The sequence below is a fragment of the Lampris incognitus genome, chromosome 14 (genome assembly GCF_029633865.1).
Source record: "Lampris incognitus isolate fLamInc1 chromosome 14, fLamInc1.hap2, whole genome shotgun sequence".
NCBI lineage: Eukaryota > Metazoa > Chordata > Actinopteri > Lampriformes > Lampridae > Lampris > Lampris incognitus.
In genome coordinates, this window is record NC_079224.1 from 23,259,085 (window position 1) to 23,277,609 (window position 18,525).

Consider the following 18,525-nt stretch of genomic DNA (forward strand, 5'->3'; position numbering starts at 1 on the left):
ACGCTATCATGACCCGCTCCAGGTCCTAGATGGCTCCTCCTGTCAAGTTTCCCTCCTGTGTGATTACCAGTTCCACCTGTATGTCATTGTCTTCCCCACGTGTGTATTTAAGCAATGTGTTTGCTCCCTCGTGTTGCCAGTTCGTCTTTAACCCCGCGTGAGTGGTCCAGCATTATTTTCTTGTCTTCCCTGTGAATGTTTTGACCATTGCCTGTTTTTTTGTTACCTCTGACTGAATGCCGTGTACTGACCGTTTTGTCTTATTAAACCTTTTTGGAACTTTTACTACCTGTGTCAGTCTGCTTTGTGGGTCCTTCGTCATTGTGAGCCTGATAGTACGAATTGGCCACAATATGGACTCCGCAGACTCAGACCCGGTTCGTACTGCTCTGCAAGCTCAAGGACAGCGGATTCATCACCACGTCACGCTTTTTGCTTGGAAAATACACTTGCTATGCTTCAAGCAGAGCCCTGCCTCTGACAGTCTCTTTAGCACCTGCTCCAGGTTGCTGAGGTGCTCATCCTTGGTCTCTCTGGTGACCAGGATATCATCCAGATAAACTGCTACACAGGGAATACCCTGCAACAGACTGTCTTTCGGAAAATGGCCAGGCTGGAGGCCACTCCAAACACTAGGCAGTTGTACCTAAACAACCCCTTGTGGGTTTTGATTTGTGGTGAACTGTTTCAAGTCCTTGTCCAACACCAGCTGTTGGTAGGCATGGCTCATGTCTAGTTTTGAAAATGTCTTGCTGCCAGCCAGGGTTGCAAACAGGTCCTCCACTCTCGGCAGAGGGTATTCATCTAGCTTGGAGGCTTGGTTGATGGTGAGTTTGTAGTCTCCACAGATATGTAGTGTGCCATCACTCTTGAGAACTGGAACAATGGGGACTGCCCAGGCTGAGAACTGGACAGGATGCATGACTCCCAGCCTCTGTAATCTGTCCAGCTCCTCTTCCACTTTGCCTTTCATAGCATAGGCTACTCCTCTGGGCTTGAAAAAGTGAGGGGTAGCCTGAGGCTCTACGTGCAGTTTAACTGTAGTTCCCCGCAGTGCCCCCAGCTCATCTTTGAAAACCTCAGCATACTTTTGAATGACATCGTCAGTCACCCATGTGTGTTTAATTTCACCCCAGTTCAGTTTAATTTTCTAGAGCCAGTCCCACCCCAGTAGACTGGGCCCCCTACCTTTTACTACCAGAAGCCGTGCTCTTGCGTCCTGGCTGTTGCACTGAATGTCCACCTCTAGTGCTCCGACCAATGGTGTTGTCTGTCCTGTGTACGTCTGTAGATTAATACTCGCTGGGGTGATGGTGGGCGCCTTGGTATCACCCCAAGTCTCTCCGTAGGTCTCCTCACTGATGATTGGGGCAGAGGCCCCTATGTCAACCTCCATCCTCATCTCCTTTCCATTGACCACCACTGTGATGTAGATAGGCTTAGCACGTGGCTCACTCGCACTGAACATGTTAACAGAGCATTCCTCCTCCTGCTCTGTATCCAGGTAGTGTGCCGCTAACTGTGGCTTTCTAAAGGCAGCGTTGCCCTGCTCAATCTCTGTTTTGTTCTTGGAATGCCTGCACTGTTTTGACTGCCTGTGGCTCATTCACATTGAGCACAGTGTACGAGCATTCCTCCTCCTGCTCAGTCCTCCACATAGTGTGCAGCTGACTAGCTTCCTAATGGTAGCATTACCCTGCCCAGTCTTTATTTTACCCTTAGCAGGGGTGCGGGAATGTGGGGGGTGGTGTTGTGTGGCCAAAGGGAAAGATACTTCAATGCAGAATGGTATAAAAATAGAGTGGTTAATTCTACTGAACACATGGCAACATTACCGTTGCTATTGCTTGCTTGCTCCTACAGTGTTACTGTCTTGTAAACTTGCAGTTTAGGCTAATTGAACAAGAAATGGTTGTATCTAATCCCCCATGCACTAGCTGGTTTATGTTTGAATTATACCACTACCCTGTGGGCAGGCAGCAGAAAGAGTGGGATTTCAAAACTGAATACACTGCATCACTTAAGCGCTCAACACGGAACGCAACATTGAGATTGCGTCTAACTGCAACAAAGTAAAAAGATGGGGCGGACATGTGTCTTCAATAATGTGCTTTATTGTCTTAAAACCGCAAATACAGGCATACGGAGCTGCGCTCCAGTGCGCTTTTATAGCACTAGACCGTACACCCCTGCACACGCATACTATATATTGCAGTGAATTCGAGGGGCAGCCGCGGGAACCACCACAGCCGGGACGCGAACCCGTATCTCTTGCACCACGGGCGACAATGTTAACCAGTCGACTAAAGGGCCCGACCTGTTAGCCAAGGGCTAAGGTGTCTACTTATCCATGCATGTTACACTATCATTGCTACCCCCGCCGCTTCTGAAATGATTCCGGCGCACCCCTGCACCTTTTACCTAAATGTCCTTTTAGATTGCAGTTGCAACACACTGCCTCCTTGAACTTCCAGTTGTTTGCATAATGTGCTCCTCCACATCTGAAACACTCCACTGCTCGAGACCTATCTGCCTCCCTCCTAACCTGGTGCACTTCTCCTGCCTGCGCACACGCTCTCTAAAGGTCTTTGCGTTATCAGCCATTTCCATTCATTGAGCCAATTCCTATGCTCTCTTGAAAGTTAAAGTGGTCTCCCTCAGTAAACAACGCTGAATCCTGTCATCATTAATGCCAATTACAAATCTGTCACGGAGCATGTCCTCTAACATCAGCCCGTACTTAAAATGCTCTGAGAACTGACGTAACTCTGCCACAAACGGGGCTACGGACTGACCTGGCTTCCGGACCAGGAGTGTTGAATTTAAACCTCTGGACGATCACTGATGGCCTGGGATTGTGGTGATCCTGAACGAGCTTGACTAGCTCATCAAATTAAAGGTGGCCCGGTTTCTGTGGTGTCGCCAAATTCCTCATCAATTTATACGTCTTCGCACCACACACACACACACACACACACACACACACACACACACACACACACACAGTAGGATTGAGCGCTGTTTATCCTCATCGGTAATTCCGTTAGCAGAGAACAAGTGCCCCAACCTTTCCACATATTCGTCCAGTCTCCGTTTTCCTCCACAAACTCACTGATAGTCCCAAACGTGGCCATGGTGCCGTTTCCTCTGTTGGTGTTCTCACACGAACTCACGAACGTAACGTTAGCTCAACTAGCTAGCAAACAACGATCAGATGTAGTTTTATGTTACAGGTACGGGCTGGTACCCGTGGAGACCGAATATAACCTCTGTTTTAAACAGATAAAAGTAGAGAGACGGGAGACGTTAGTGTTTGCATCAAACAGGCTGTTCTCTGTCTTTATTAAACATTTTTGTTTACCATCTGATCATTTGGTTTCTTTTCCCCTTTTTTTAATCAAAATCTAACAAAAATACAAGTCTCATAACATCTCATGAATTCCATATTCACATACAAATTATGAATTCTCCAGTCTGACATCTGAATTAGAAATCCTTTGTAATCTATGAAAACGAATCACTAATGTAAGTGTAACCAATCCATCAAGTGTTGATGTAAATTTGTTGCATTAAATAAACCACCTTCAGTCACTATTTGTGTAGTCTTTGAAATTATCAACAAATAAATATAAACAAACGTTTATAATTATAGTGGAACCAGCCTACTGTTTTAAAACAAGATCAAAACACAGTAATAGAAGAATTGCAGGTACATAACCACAGGCAAATACTTTAAATTCACATTCTCAATTCAAACATTGTACCACCACAAATCACCCTTCTGAACGTGGCTATTGTGAATCAATCAAGTGTAAATAAAGGTTACTGAATTGAATCTGATGACACGTAAACTAATAAAAATCTAAACAACTTCGTTTTCTTAACATTTATACATTGTTTTCCAGGTAACATAACTTATTTTCCACTGTTTTGTCAAAATAAAAGGTGTCAATGAGCCATCAAAATAACAAAAGGATATACAGACGGCGCGAACGCCATTTTCTCGCTGGCCTACTGTCTTTCAGGCTAGCTTACATCCATAGTGGACGGAGGGAAACGTCGGTATGTTTGCTACATCAGTAAACACATATTTTTTTCCAACTCAATACGACATCAAATTCGACATTAATACAGTTAAACATGTTAAATCTACATTTAGTGTACTGGATGAGAGTAATATACACTAATAACCTGTTTTAGACAGATAAAAGTCAAGAGAAGACGTTAGCGTCTGCATCAATCAGGCGGTTCGCTGTCTGAAGAACGGAAGCCTAGCTGGCCCAACTTTACGAACTAGCGCTCCCGTTTACTCAGAGCTCCTCCTTGTGGCGGACGTAGGAAGAATAATTTCATAAAGTTATACATTGAATCCGGTGCACCCAAACAAAAACACATGGCTTTTAAACAAAAAATGTGACCATACATTTGTATGTGTCACATTTACTTGCCGAAACTTCAGCCTTCTATCTCCCGTTTTATCCTCGTCACCGAAAATGTAGTAACTTGAACGACACGCGTACCTTATAATAAGACAGCTTTACTTAACTGAATGGGACCAATACATAGCCGAATTGCGATGCACACACCAATAGACTGACGCACACAACTCATTTACTTCCTGTGTAACGTCCTAAAAGGGTCCGGGGACCCCATAAAAGGATAATAATGTAACGTGCATGGATAAGTAGACACGCTGGCCGCGAGCTCGCGAGTCTAGCCCTTTAGTCGAGCGGTTAGCGATGTCTCCTGCGGTGCGGGCGATACGGGTTCGCTTCCCGGCCGCGGCAGTTCCTGAGGTTGCGTTGTTCTCCGAATTCGCTACAATAATAAAACTAGTCCTGTTTAAATCTTTACAAGTGTTGACCATTGCCCGATTTTTTGTGACTCTACCTTTTGCCTGCCGTTTTTGATACCTCTGCCTGATCTGATTGAACCCTGTGTACCGACCCTTTTGCCCGATTAAACCTTTTTGGAACTTTTACTACCCGTGTCAGTCTGCTTTTTGGGGTCCTTCGTCATTGTGAGCCTGATATACGCATAGCAAACTAACTTATTTTAATTACTTCAGCTTTAAAGTGTCCGGGTAGCGTAGCGGTCTACTCCGCTGCCTACCAATACGGAGATCGCCGGTTGGAATCCCCGTGTTACCTCCGGCTTGGTCGGGCGTCCCTACAGACACAAATGGCCGTGTCTGCTAGTGGGAAGCCGGATGTGGGTATGTGTCCTGGTCGCTGCACTAGCGCTTCCTCTGGTCGGTCGGAGCGCCTGTTCGGGGGGGGAGGGGTGGTAGCGTGATTTCTCCACGCGCTACACCCCCTTGGCGAAACTCCTCACTGTCGAGTGAAAAGAAGCGGCTGGCGACTCCACATGTATCGGAGGAGGCATGTGGTAGTCGGCAGCGCCTACCCGGATTGGCAGAGGGGGTGAAGCAGTGACCGGGACGGCTCGGAATCGCGGGGTAATTGGCCGGATACAATCGGGGAGAAAAGGGGGGGGGATCCGGGAAAAAAATACTTCAGCTTTTCAGTAAAACTGCATTCACCTCATATTGGAGAGACGCGCATCCAACTTGGAAATTCGCTACATGGCCAAAAGTATGTGGACACTCAAACATCTCCTATGTGCTTGTTGAACATCGCTTTCCAAAACCATGGACATTCATGTGGAGTTGGTCCCCCTTTGCTGCTATAACAGCCTCCACTCGTCTGGGGAGGAACATGGTTACAGGGATTCGCTCCTATTCATCCACAAGAGCATTGATGTTGGGGAGAAGGCCTGGCTCACAGTCACCGTTACAACTCATCCCAGAGGTGTTGGATGGGGTCAAGGTCAGGGCTCTGTGCAGGCCAGTCAAGTTCTTCCATACCGAACTCTGGAAACCATGTGGCATTGTCATGCCGAAATAGGAAAGGGCTTAACCCCAAACTGATGCTAAAAAGATGGAAGTACACGATTCTCTTGACTGTTATTGTATGCTGTAGCCTTAACATGTCCCTTCACTGGAACTTGGGGGCCTAGCCCAAACCATGAAAAACAGTTGGCAGTCCTATTCTGTGGTCTTGTGTGGCCTACTGTTTCACGGCTGAGCTGTTGCTGCTCAGAGACATTTCCACTTCACACTAACAGACTTACTGATGACCAGGGCAGATCTTGCACTTGTAGAAGTCAAGTTTTTCTTTCAGTCCGCATCGTACCATACACCAACCCCTGTATAGAAATGTGCTAACATGGGCTTAACCCCAAGTCATATTATGCTTTTGGTGAGCCAAAATAAATTACATTACATCTTCAAGGATGAGCTACCATGAAAATGACCCTTGAAAACTCAGGGTTAGGCCCAGCTTGGTTAGAGAGACCCCTGGTATGTGTTCCTGACCCAGGCAAAACCTAGAAATGAGGATAAAAGAGCATGGGTCTGTTTGTCATAAGAGAATCTCTCTTTTTGTTTTCACACACTAGTTACTACTACTAATCCATCTTAATTGTTTGGTCTTCGCTGTTTCTATCCGATACCTATAGGCTCTAAATCTATATTATTTCACTGTCAGTTTATCCAAGTTAGCTCTAGGTGCCCATACAAAACACAGGTCACAGGCCAATTTTGTAATGCTATATGGTGGTGAAAATTATCTTTGTTGGCACTGAGAGCAGTGAAAGTGAGATGGCAAGTTTTTATGTCTCGATGCTGACTTAGTCTTGTACATTTATGCATTTATGATAAAAATCTACAGATCTAACTGAAAACTACTCTTACTTTCCATTATATCCAGATTTAGTTTGGAGCCAACGACAACTGTTTGCCAGGCAGAGGGCTCCTGAACATCATGCAAGTCATGGTCCTGTAAGTTTATATATATATTTATATATATACATATATGTATAGTTAGTCTATGGCAAATAACTTACAAAAATTACTTCCAATAAAGCATCAAGCTGTGCTGGGGGGGGGGGGGGTTCTGCAGTGCCAAAGCCAAAGATTTAGTTGAGAGAAAAGCCGTTGGTGGATGCTTTTACTGAGAGCCTTTACATTGGTAATGAAAGCACTAATTCTTAGTGGAAATCAAACCTTGAAACCTGACAGTGTTACTACTATGCTGTTGCAATTGTAATGCCATACCTATAGAACCAGTGCATATAATATTTGTCTAAGGCAGACAGAAACCATGTACCGTTTTTCCATCCGTGGTCTATCACTGGACCTGGCCATGAGCGTATGGATAATGTATGACTTGTTCTCTTTGTCTCCCCCTGTCTGTCTGTCTCTGGTTCCCCGCTTTCTGCACACGTGTTGTTTTAGAAATCCAAGCAAGAGACGAGAGGCCCGGTGCGCAGCTGTAGTGGTCTGTTGGAGAACTGTTCCCCTAAAGAGCCATGCTGTGATCCCTGTGCCTCCTGCCACTGTCGCCTCTTCAACACCATATGCCGCTGCTGGAGGATGGGCTCGCACTGCTCGAGGAAGATGTAGACATGCATGTGCACGCACACATGCACATATTTTCACATGCATGGGTGCACACACACAGCACTCTAGGGTTTCCCTCTTCTAATACAACGGATCTACAACACAGGTTACAGTGCAGAGAAGATTAATACAGTGTTATAAAGAATCCCAAACAACTGCTTTAGACTATACCCGGATGGACGCTGGAGAGAGCATACTGGATCCTACCCATTCAGATAGATTTTGCTCCCAAAATGCATAAGGCAAAAGACAAAATCCACACCACTAGTCGAAAGCAACATTTCTCCTCAAGCTTGTCGTCTTTATAGTGCAGCTCTTCAGGAACAAGACAGTCTATGAACAAATTTACTTCTGAAAGCTGTCCTCATCCAGGAAATAGGTGCATCCATTTCTAGTTTCCTGGTTTAGTTAACAGCTTCCTTTCTCAGCATTTACTGATACACACACACACACACACACACACACACACACACACACACACACACACACACACACACACACACACACACACACACACACACACACACACAGAGCTGAATTGTGCACAGTTATAGCCCCATGGTTCCAGAAACTGGACCAACTCTGGACTTCTCTGCCTCTGGATTCCAATTAATCCTCACCACGTTTTCCACATTGCTCAGTCCATGGACTCAATTTTCCAGGTGAAGAGATTACGGCTACTATTATTTTGGATTCCAGCGAAGATCGACGTTAGCCATGAGAGAGAATGGGTCAGGCAAGGATTTTTCACCTTTTAAACGGTTAGGACATTCATGTTGTTGCCAATATTTGCTCCTAACATATGCACTGTGGTTTGTTTGTTTGTACTCTCACTGAGTAAAAGACGCTCAACCATAATATAACATCCTTTAGCCATATGATGAAAACATCAAGCATTTCAACTCCTGTTGGTGTATGAAAGTACACATGGGGGGGGGGGGACGTCCGGTTTGCATAGCGGTTTATTCCATTGCCTACCAACATGGGATCGTCAGATCGAATCCCCGTATTACCTCCGGCTTGGTCATGTGTCCCTAAAGACGCAATTGGCAGTGTCTGCGGGTGGGAAGCCGGATGTGGGTATGTGTCCTGGATGGGGGGAGGGGGAACTGGGGGGAATAGCGTGATCCTCCCACGTGCTTCGTCCCCCTGGTGAAACTCCTCACTGTCAGGTGAAAAGAAGCGGCTGGTGACTCCATATGCATTGGAGGAGGCATGTGGTAGACTGCAGCGCTCCCCGGTTTGGCAGAGGGGGTGAAGCAGAGATCGGGATGGCTCGGAAGTGTGGGGTAATTGGACAAGTACAATTGGGAGAAAAAGTGAGCAAAAAGAAAAAAAAAAGAAAAAGTACACATGGCGGGCTAGTTCATGTATCCACAAATCTGTGGGTGGTGTGCATTTTGGCAGTTAAGCTGGCATTGTGGATATATTGTCATTGTATTGCTGCTGCTTTCAGGGACTATTTTGTTCTCAAGTGTTGCTGACCTAGTAGGAGGTGCCAACTTACTTACTGCATTTACATTGGAACAAACATTTAGATTTTAACCATGTGTATCACAGATGTCCCCTTTATTGTACCCTTAACATATGAAAAAAGAAAGACAAACAAAAAAGAAAACATTGGTGTCTGTATTTATAATTTGCTATAAAACACATTACAGCTTGTTTGTATATTTTAATCCCTGTTCTTATTGATAAGCTCTCCCTCGATGTTGAATCAAGAAGTTTTGTTTTGTTTTTTTGCGTGAACTTTTCTTGAAAGCCAAAGTCTGAGGGCCAAATGTGGTCTACCTGATGTTTGTTGGTATAGTGTAGTTTTACTAGGGAAAGATGCCAGAGTTAATTAAGGACATGTGAAGCATGGGCTCCATAGATCTTACAATGAGGGGCCTTAAACTTTGCTTAAACCTGCCTTTGAACTCCTTTATGACACGACAAAAAACACAAGCATGATGCACATTAAGTCTCGTATAGGGTACTGTTTTTGTGTATGTACGAGGGATCAAGATAAGTACAAAGTCAAACTTACTTTGTGCATTTTGGTAATAAAGCAATCATAATTCCTTGAATTCAAACAAGTTATTATACCACGCCATGTTTTGTATTTTGTCCTGATGTTTCAGCTCGTTTTGAAGATATTGAAAGCTCATTGAAAGTTGAAGACAGTGCTTTTATACACACACACACACACACACACACACACACACACACACACACACACACACACACACACACACTGATCAGCCAAAAATATTAAAACCACCTGCCTAATATTGTGTACGTCCCCCTCATGCTACCATAACTGTTCTGACCTTTTCGAGGCATGGGCTCCACAAGACCTCTGAAGGTGTCCTCTGCTATTAGGCACCAAAATGTTAGCAGCAGATTCTTTAAGTCCTGTAAGTTACGAGGTGGGGCTTCCGTGGATTGGACTTGTTTTTCCAGCACATTCCACAGATGCTCGATCGGATTGAGATCTGGGGAATTTGGAGGCCAAGGCAACACCTTGAATTCTTTGCCATGTTCCTCAAACCATTCCTGAAGAATTTTTGCAGTGTGGCAGGGCGCATTATCCTGCTGGAATAGGCCACTGCCATCAGGGGAAACCGTTGCCATGAAGAGGTGTAGCTGGTCTGCAACAATGTTTAGGTAGGTGGCACATGTCAAAGTAACATCCACGCGAATGCCAGGACCCAAGGTTTCCCAGCAGAACATTGCCCAGAGCACCACACCGGTTCCTCCGGCTTGCCTTCTTCCCATGGTGCATCCTGGTGCCATCTCTTCCCCAGGTAAATGATGCACACGCACCCAGCCATCCATCCATCCATCCATCCATCCATCCATCCATCCATCCATCCATCCATCCATCCATCCATCCATCCATTATCTTAACCGCTTATCCTGCTCTCAGGGTCGCGGGGATGCTGGAGCCTATTCCAGCAGTCACTGGCCCACACACACACACGCACACATTCATTCCTAGGGACAATTTAGTACAGCCAATTCACCTGACTTACATGTCTTTGGACTGTGGGAGGAAACCGGAGCCCCCAGAGGAAACCCACACAGACACAGGGAGAACATGCAAACTCCACACAGAGGACAACCCAGGATGACCCACCAAGGTTGGACTACCCCAGGGCTCGAACCCAGGACCTTCTTGTTGTGAGGCGACCGCGCTAACTACTGCACCACCGTGCTGCCCCCAGCTGTCCACATGATGTCAAAGAAAATGTGATTCATCACACCAGGCCACCTTCTTCCATTGCTCCATGGTCCAGTTTTGATGCTCACGTGCCCATTGTAGGTGCTTCCTGCAGTGGACAGGGGTCATCATGGGCACTCTGACTGGTCTGTGGCTATACAGCCCCATACACAGCAAGCTGTGATGAACTGTGTGTTCTGACACCTGTCTATCATAGCCAGCATCAACTTTTTTAGCAAGTTGAGCTACAGCAGCTCTTCTGTGCGATCTGACCAGATGGGCTAGCCTTTGCTCCCCACGCACATCAATGAGCCTTGGGCACCCCTGTCCCTGTTGCCACTTCACAGGTTGTCCTTCCTTGGACCACATTTGGTAAGTACTGACCACTGCATACCGTGAACACCCCACAAGACCTGCAATTTTGGAGATGCTCTGACCCAGTCGTCTAGCCATCACAATTAGGCCCTTGTCAAAGTTGCTCAGATCCTTACACTTTCCCATTTTTCCTTCCAACACATCAACTTCATGAACTGACTGTTCACTTGCTGCCTAATATTTCCCACCCCTTGACAGGCGCCATTGTAATGAGATAATCGGTATTACTCACTTACAGTGGTATACATACATACAGACAGGTGACAAATTAAAGGAAAAACCAACATAAAGTGACTTAGTAAGGTGTTGGGCCACCACGAGCCACCAGAACAGCTTCGTTGCACCTTGTCATAGATTCTACAAGTCTCTGGTCTCTACTGGAGGGATGGACACCATTCTTCCAAAAGATATTCCCTCATTTGGTGTTTTTATGATGGTGGTGGAGAGTGCTGTCTAATAACACTACTACTACTACTACTACTACTACTACTACTACTACTACTACTACTACTACTACTACTACTACTGCTACTACTACTACTGCTACTACTACTACTTTTGGCTGCTCCCATTAGGAGTTGTCACAGTGGATAATCCGTTTCCATTTCTTCAGCATCTTCCTCTGTCACACCAGCCACATGAATGTCCTCCCTCACCACGTCCATAAACTTCCTCTTTGGCCTTCCTCTTTTCTTCTTTCCTCTTCCCTGGCAGCTCCATATTCAGCATCTTTCTCCTAATATACCCAGCATATCTCCTCCACACCATGTCCAAGCCATCTCAATCTTGCCTCTCTTGCTTTGTCTCCAAACCTTCCAACCTGAGCTGGCCCTCTAATATAACCGTTTCTAATCCTGTCCTTCTTCATCACTCCCAGTGAAAATCTTAGCATCTTCAACTCTGCCACCTCCAGCTCCACCTCCTGTCTTTTCATCAGTGCCACCATCTCCAAAACCATATAACATAGCTGGTCTCACAACCATCTTGTAAACCTTCCCTTTAACTCTTGATGGTACCCTTCTGTCACAAATCACTCCTGACACTCTTCTCTACCCACTCCACCCTGCCTGCACTCTCTTCTTCATCTTCATCGGTCCAAAATCTCCCTTAGGTGTTCAGTTGGGTTGAGGTCTGGTGACTGTGAAGGCCATAGCATGTGATTTACATTATTTTCGCCTCATCAAACCATTCAGTGACCCCCTCCTGCCCTGTGGATGGGGGCATTGTCATCCTGGAAGAGACCAATCCAATCAGAATAGAAATGTCTCATCATAGGACAAACGTGATCACTCAGAATAACTTTGTATTAATTTTCAGTAAAAAGTCAAGTCAATTTTATTTGTATAGCCCAATATCACAAATTACAAATTTGCCTCAGTGGGTTTTACAGCAACACAACATCCTGTCCTTAGACCCTCGCATTGGATAAGGAACAACTCCCTAAAAAAAAAAAAACCTTTAACAGGGAGAAAAAATAGGAAGAAACTCAGGGAGAGCAACAGAGGAGGGATCTCTCTCCCAAGATGGACAGATTTGCAATGGATGTTGTGTTTACACAATAAAACACAATTTAAAGGATACAACATTGAAAGAGAATAACATAATTTTAGTGTAATTATAAGATATATGAAGAATATGATGAGGAGGACGCAAAGCAGTGATCCTTCCTTCTAAGGGGACAAATAGACCCAAACCATGGCAGGAAAATGCCCCCCACAGGATAACAAAACCCCCAAACCCCCTCACTGTAAGGGTCAAACAAACAGTTTTTTCCTTTAATTTGTCCCGTCTGCACTTTTATCAACACTATTAATGGTTCCGGAAAGAAAAAAAAAACGCTCTCTCTCTCTCTCTACACACACACACACACACACCACACACACACACACACACACACACACACACACACATATATATATATATATATATATATATATATATATATATATATATGTATATATATATAGTATATACAAACCAATGAAATTGGGACGTTGTGTAAAACGTGAATAAAAACAGAATACAATGATTTGCAAATCCTTTTCGACCTATATTCAATTGAATACACTACAAAGACAAGGTATTTAATGTTCAAACTGATAAACTTTATTGTTTTTTGCAAATATTCACTCATTTTGAATTTGATGCCTGCAACACGTTCCAAAGAACCTGGGACAGGGGTAAAAAAAGACTGGGAAAGTTGAGAAATGCTCAAAAAACACCTGTTTGGAACATTCCACAGGTGAACAGGTTAATTGGAAACAGGTGAGTCTCATGATTGGGTATAAAAGGAGCATCCCCCAAAAGGCTCAAGTCGTTGACAAGCAAGGATGGGGCGTGGTTCACTACTTTGTGAACAACTGTGTGAGCAAATAGTCCAACAGTTTAAGAACAACGTTTCTCAACATACAATTGCAAGGAATTTAGGGATTTCATCATCTACAGTCCATAATATCATCAAAAGATTCAGAGCATCCGGAGAAATCTCTACACATAAGCAGCAAGGCCGAAAATCAACATTGAATGCCCGTGACCTTCGACCCCTCAGGCGGCACTGCATTAAAAACCGACACCATTCTGTAAAGGATATTACCACGTGGGCTCAGGAACACTTGGGAAAACCATCGTCAGTTAACACAGTTCCTCGCTACATCTATAAGTGCAAGTTAAAACTCTCCCATGCAAAGCGAAAGCCAGATATCAACAACACCCAGAAACGCCGCCGGCTTCTCTGGGCCAGAGCTCATCTGAGATGAACTGACACAAAGTGGAAAAGTCAGTGTGCTGTGGTCTGACGAGTCCAATTGTTTTTGGAAATCATGGACGTCGTGTCCTCCGGGCTAAAGAGGAAGAGGACCATCCAGATTGTTTTCAGCGCAAAGTCCAAAAGCCAGCATCTGTGATGGTACGGGGGTGTGTTAGTGCCCATGGCATCATGGGTAACTTGCACATCTGTGAAGGCACCATTAATGCTGAAAGGTACATACAGGTTTTGGAGCAACATATGCTGCCATCCAAGAGACGTCTTTTTCAGGGACGTCCCTGCTTATTTCAGCAAGACAACGCCAAGCCACATTCTGCACGTGTTACACCAGCGTGGCTTCATAGTAACAGTGCGGGTACTAGACTGGCCTGCCTGCAGTCCAGACCTGTCTCCCATTGAAAATGTGTGGCGCATTATGAAGCGCAAAATACGACAACGGAGACCCCGGACTGTTGAGCAACTGAAGTCGTACATCAAGCAAGAATGGGAAAGAATTCCACCTACAAAGCTTCAACAATTAGTGTCCTCAGTTCCCAAACGCTTATTGAGTGTTGTTAAAAGGAAAGGTGATGTAACACAGTGGTAAACATGCCCCTGTCCCAGCTTCTTTGGAACGTGTTGCAGTCATCAAATTCAAAATGAGTGAATATTTGCAACAAAAAAAAAAAAACAGTTTGAACATTAAATATCTTGTCTTTGTAGTGTATTCAATTGAATATAGGTCGAAAAGGATTTGCAAATCATTGTATTCTGTTTTTATTTACGTTTTACACAACGTCCCAACTTCATTGGAATTGGGGTTTGTACATACATACACACACACACACACATATATATATATATACAGTGCTGCTTGAAAGTTTGTGAACCCTCCAGACATGGTCACTGTTTTTGTAAAAAACATTAAGATAAGCTTATTACACATACATCCAAATCCCAATTTGTAAAGCACACCTTCCAAATAATGGACACACACACAAAAAAAGATATATTTTCATTATTTAATTCAACAAAGGTGGTTTATTTCACAAAAACTGAAAATTTAACATGTGCAAAAGTATGTGAGCCCTTGTATTAGTAGCTTGTGGCTCCTCCTTTTGCAGCCATTACTTCAACCAAACGTATTCTGTAACCACTAACCAGTCTCTCACATCTGCTTATGGGGATTTTTGCCCACTCCTCCTTGCAGAACTCTGCCAGTTGAGAGAGGTTGGAGGGACATCTGGTATGTGCCGACTTCTTCAGGTCTCGCCACAACATTTCAATTGGATTAAGGTCCAGACTTTGACTTAGTCCATGGGCCAGACGATATTTCGGTACACTCAAGGTGGCAAAACTTACTTATAATTTTAGAAAGGATCCATGTCTGTAGATGATATTTTGGTATGATAACCATTCCTGAGTGGCAGCTGTATCACAGTTATCAGCTCATGAAGTTAACCACCCGCTAAACTAAATTGCATTTTAGACGCTGGTGCATATCCTGGTTTAGCCTCATGGTCAGGACATTTTTCAATGTTCTATAATACTGTCTTTGGTATCATTTTAAAGGGGACCTTCTTAGCTTTCATTCAAGCCCTGTTGTGGATATTTCTCACAAATATAGAGGTCACTTGAGCTCTTCAACCCGTCAATAACACACATCTTTCTGCAATTTTCGCCTAAACTATATACTTTCTTTTAGCCCTGTGGCATCTAGGAATATCAGGGACACAAAACACAAAAACTGAAATACTCACAGGACTGTAAAGATTCAGAAAATGTATAATATACCCATACTATTTCATTGTGTGAGGTGATTGTGAGCCTTAAATGAGAACTAGACCAAAGCCAGTTAGGTCACAAACTGGTCTCTATACATTTGTTTAAATACACAATCAAAATACATGATAAAAAGGAATACCATAGTGAGGTAATGAACTATTTTAATATTTTAAACAACATTGACATTTACATATACTTAGTCAATGATACATGTAATCCCATATCATTAGTGGGTATATGTAATGGTAATGGGTAGGGTAATGGGTATATGTGAATATGGTTACATTATTGTTATCAAGCTCTGGGTAACCAAGTCCAGAATCAACATCCTGTGCATCAATAGACTACTACCACAGTAATACCATCAGAATCATCACACTGTCATTCATCAAACTGCTCGTTTCTCTCATCATCTGACTCCCCAAGTTCAAAGTCCAGTTCTGGACCATCCTGCTGTTTTTGGTTACTGCAGGTCTGTAACCTGCACATGTCTGTGCATGGAAGTCCATTTGACAGGCACATGCAGCTTGGCATTTTGCATGAATGCACACACTTGCATGTTAGCATTTCCAAGACCACATCTGGTGCAGGTGGGGAGCGCATCCAGTAAATGGCCAGCTTGCCTTCATCGTCTGTCCATCCATACTCAGTAGGGCTTGACACCACAGGGTTAGCCTGCAGACAGCACTTCCATATTGCTGCCTGATAGTTGGCTCGTTGAACATGCATAAAGAGACAGTCTCTACATGGTGGCAGCTGGCTGGACTCAACCTCTCCCCTTTTGGTGCAGAAGAGCTGGTAACGCAGTTTGTTCACCTCAGCAGTGCTGCTATTAGCAACATACATCCGACAGGTGAACTGCTCAATTTTCTGGAACAGCTCATCACTCACATTCCATGTCTGTCCCAGTTAACTAAAAGTATCTTGGCAGGAAGTGTGCTTTCTCACTATCTTCAGGGCATTCAGCTTCCCTCGACCAGCGAATGCACTGACAGTGTCGCAGCCTGTGAAGGCATGTAAGCCAATTAGGCTGTCACAGATGCTGTCTCCAAGTGAACTTGCCAGTTTGGTGATGTCGACAAACCGTGTGCGGTTCTGAGTCCCACACTTCTGGTAGATGGGACAGGTGATGTCCTTCTGGAAGCCAAGACAAAGCACCATGACATCAGTGTCCTCAGCTGTGATGATAACTGACTTTGAGCCCGCATTTGCTGCATGCAATGCATGCAGGAGCAGACGGGTGTCAGCTTCTTCATGTGTGGAGTGCAGTTCTGCTGCTTCCTCACACCCATCTTCTGTCAACTTGTAGCAGGTTTCCTCACAGGTCATGTACAACACCTTGCCATGCAGCATAGCTCTGTATCGTGGGAGTTTCCACTCTTCCACCAGAAACTTGATGAGACTGGTCTTGTTGGAGGAACTGCACAGAAATTTTCTCCACTGCTGGACGTGGTGTCCCCCTGCAAGATTCTTGTACTGGAGAGTGATGTCTCCCCCCCGGTTCAGTTGTTCAGCATCTTTGATCGAAGTCTGGTGATAGACATCAAAAACAACATCAATCCTCCCACTCTGTGCTCCCTCATGGAGGACCTGGGTCAAGGCTGACTCTGCCACCTGTGCAAAGGTTTTGTTGTTGCCATTCATTTTTTGGACCAGGCTCATCCCATCAATGATGGAAGTAGATGGGATTGGGATGTCTTCTGCAGGAGATACATTCTTTTCAAGCTCTCTGGCAAGTGCAGCCTTGTTTGTTTTTCGTAAGGACCCATCAGCATTTGCCAGTGCCCATGGTAGTGGGCCCAATGGGTAGGCAAGGACATCCTTCAGATTCACCTTCCTGCTTTCAGCCACCAGGATCATGTGACTGAAAAGGTTTCTATCTGCCTTCAGAACCACATCCTGTGCTTTCTTTCCATGAGCTTGTTTTGTGCTGACATTGGAGAATGTTTTCAGACTTTGCTTGGTCATCTTGTCGTGGAATTTCACAGGTGGTGGGTCTGCATCTAACCTTGTTTGCTGGAATGCTTGGTAGGCCTCTTCTCCTTTCTCAAGAGCTCTCAAGAGATCTATGGTCACATCAGGTGGAGCCATGTTGCCAGTGGAGAGGCTAACCAAATCAATCTCATCAGGGGACATAGGATTGAGCCAGTTATTCTCCATAAGGTCCATGAGAGACTGGACATCTGCTTCATCTCTCTTGATCCGTGGACTCTGTAGATCTGGATGAGACCATTTGCACCTGCCTTGACCTGTCAGGTCTCTCAGCTGTCTGAGGTACATGCTTCTATACTCAGCTGTGAGATAATATTTGGTCACAGCTCCTGGCTTCAAGCTGAATCCCTTTGTCCCTCCAGCTGTTTGGGTGTCTTTGTTCACCGTTTCTTCTATAGCTTGGTCAACAGGGATTCGGCCAAAGGGATTGGTGGAGCCCAGTTGGACTGAGAAGCCTCCTTCCATGAATTCTGTGTACACATCTGGGTGTGTGATGGGCAGCTCAGACATCTGGGCGTAGTAGTAGGGGAGGTAGCGTGCATAATTCATCCTGTCATAAGCAAAGCACCATGGGATCATTGCTCGAATGCTAGCCAAGTGTAGCATCCAGTCTCCCTCTCTGGATGCTCGGATGAGCCCCAACAACATTTCAACCATGTCCAAATAGGACATCCAGAAGTTCGAGAGGCTGCCGTTTCCACCTCTAAGGAACTCACGGTAGACTTCAAATAGATCCATGATGCGTGTACAAGAGCTGTTCTCGAGGACCTCCTTCAAAGCATGTTGTGAGACTTCTTTCCCAAGGCTGTCAATGGTCTTCAGTGTCTCATTCAGGTGAACCATGTCATTCCTGTGAGTTTCTTCCAACCAGGACAGGAAACCATTCAAGGTCAGTCGCATGAGAGCCTCATACAGGAGCTTGTGTAGTCGCACTGCCCTGTTGTACTTGCGGCCATCCATAAC

At 44.8% G+C, this 18,525-nt stretch overlaps 1 protein-coding gene across 1 annotated transcript in view; it reads left to right on the forward strand.

Moving 5' to 3' along the window:
* Window positions 1-7,465, forward strand: part of asip2b (agouti signaling protein, nonagouti homolog (mouse) 2b) — a 28,488-nt gene extending 21,023 nt beyond the window's left edge. Inside the window, exons 3-4 of the mRNA XM_056293836.1 lie at window positions 6,771-6,841; window positions 7,298-7,465. Coding sequence (XP_056149811.1) covers window positions 6,771-6,841; window positions 7,298-7,465 — 239 coding nt within the window. The remainder of the gene's footprint in view (window positions 1-6,770; window positions 6,842-7,297) is intronic.
* The last annotated feature ends 11,060 nt before the right edge of the window (window positions 7,466-18,525 follow it).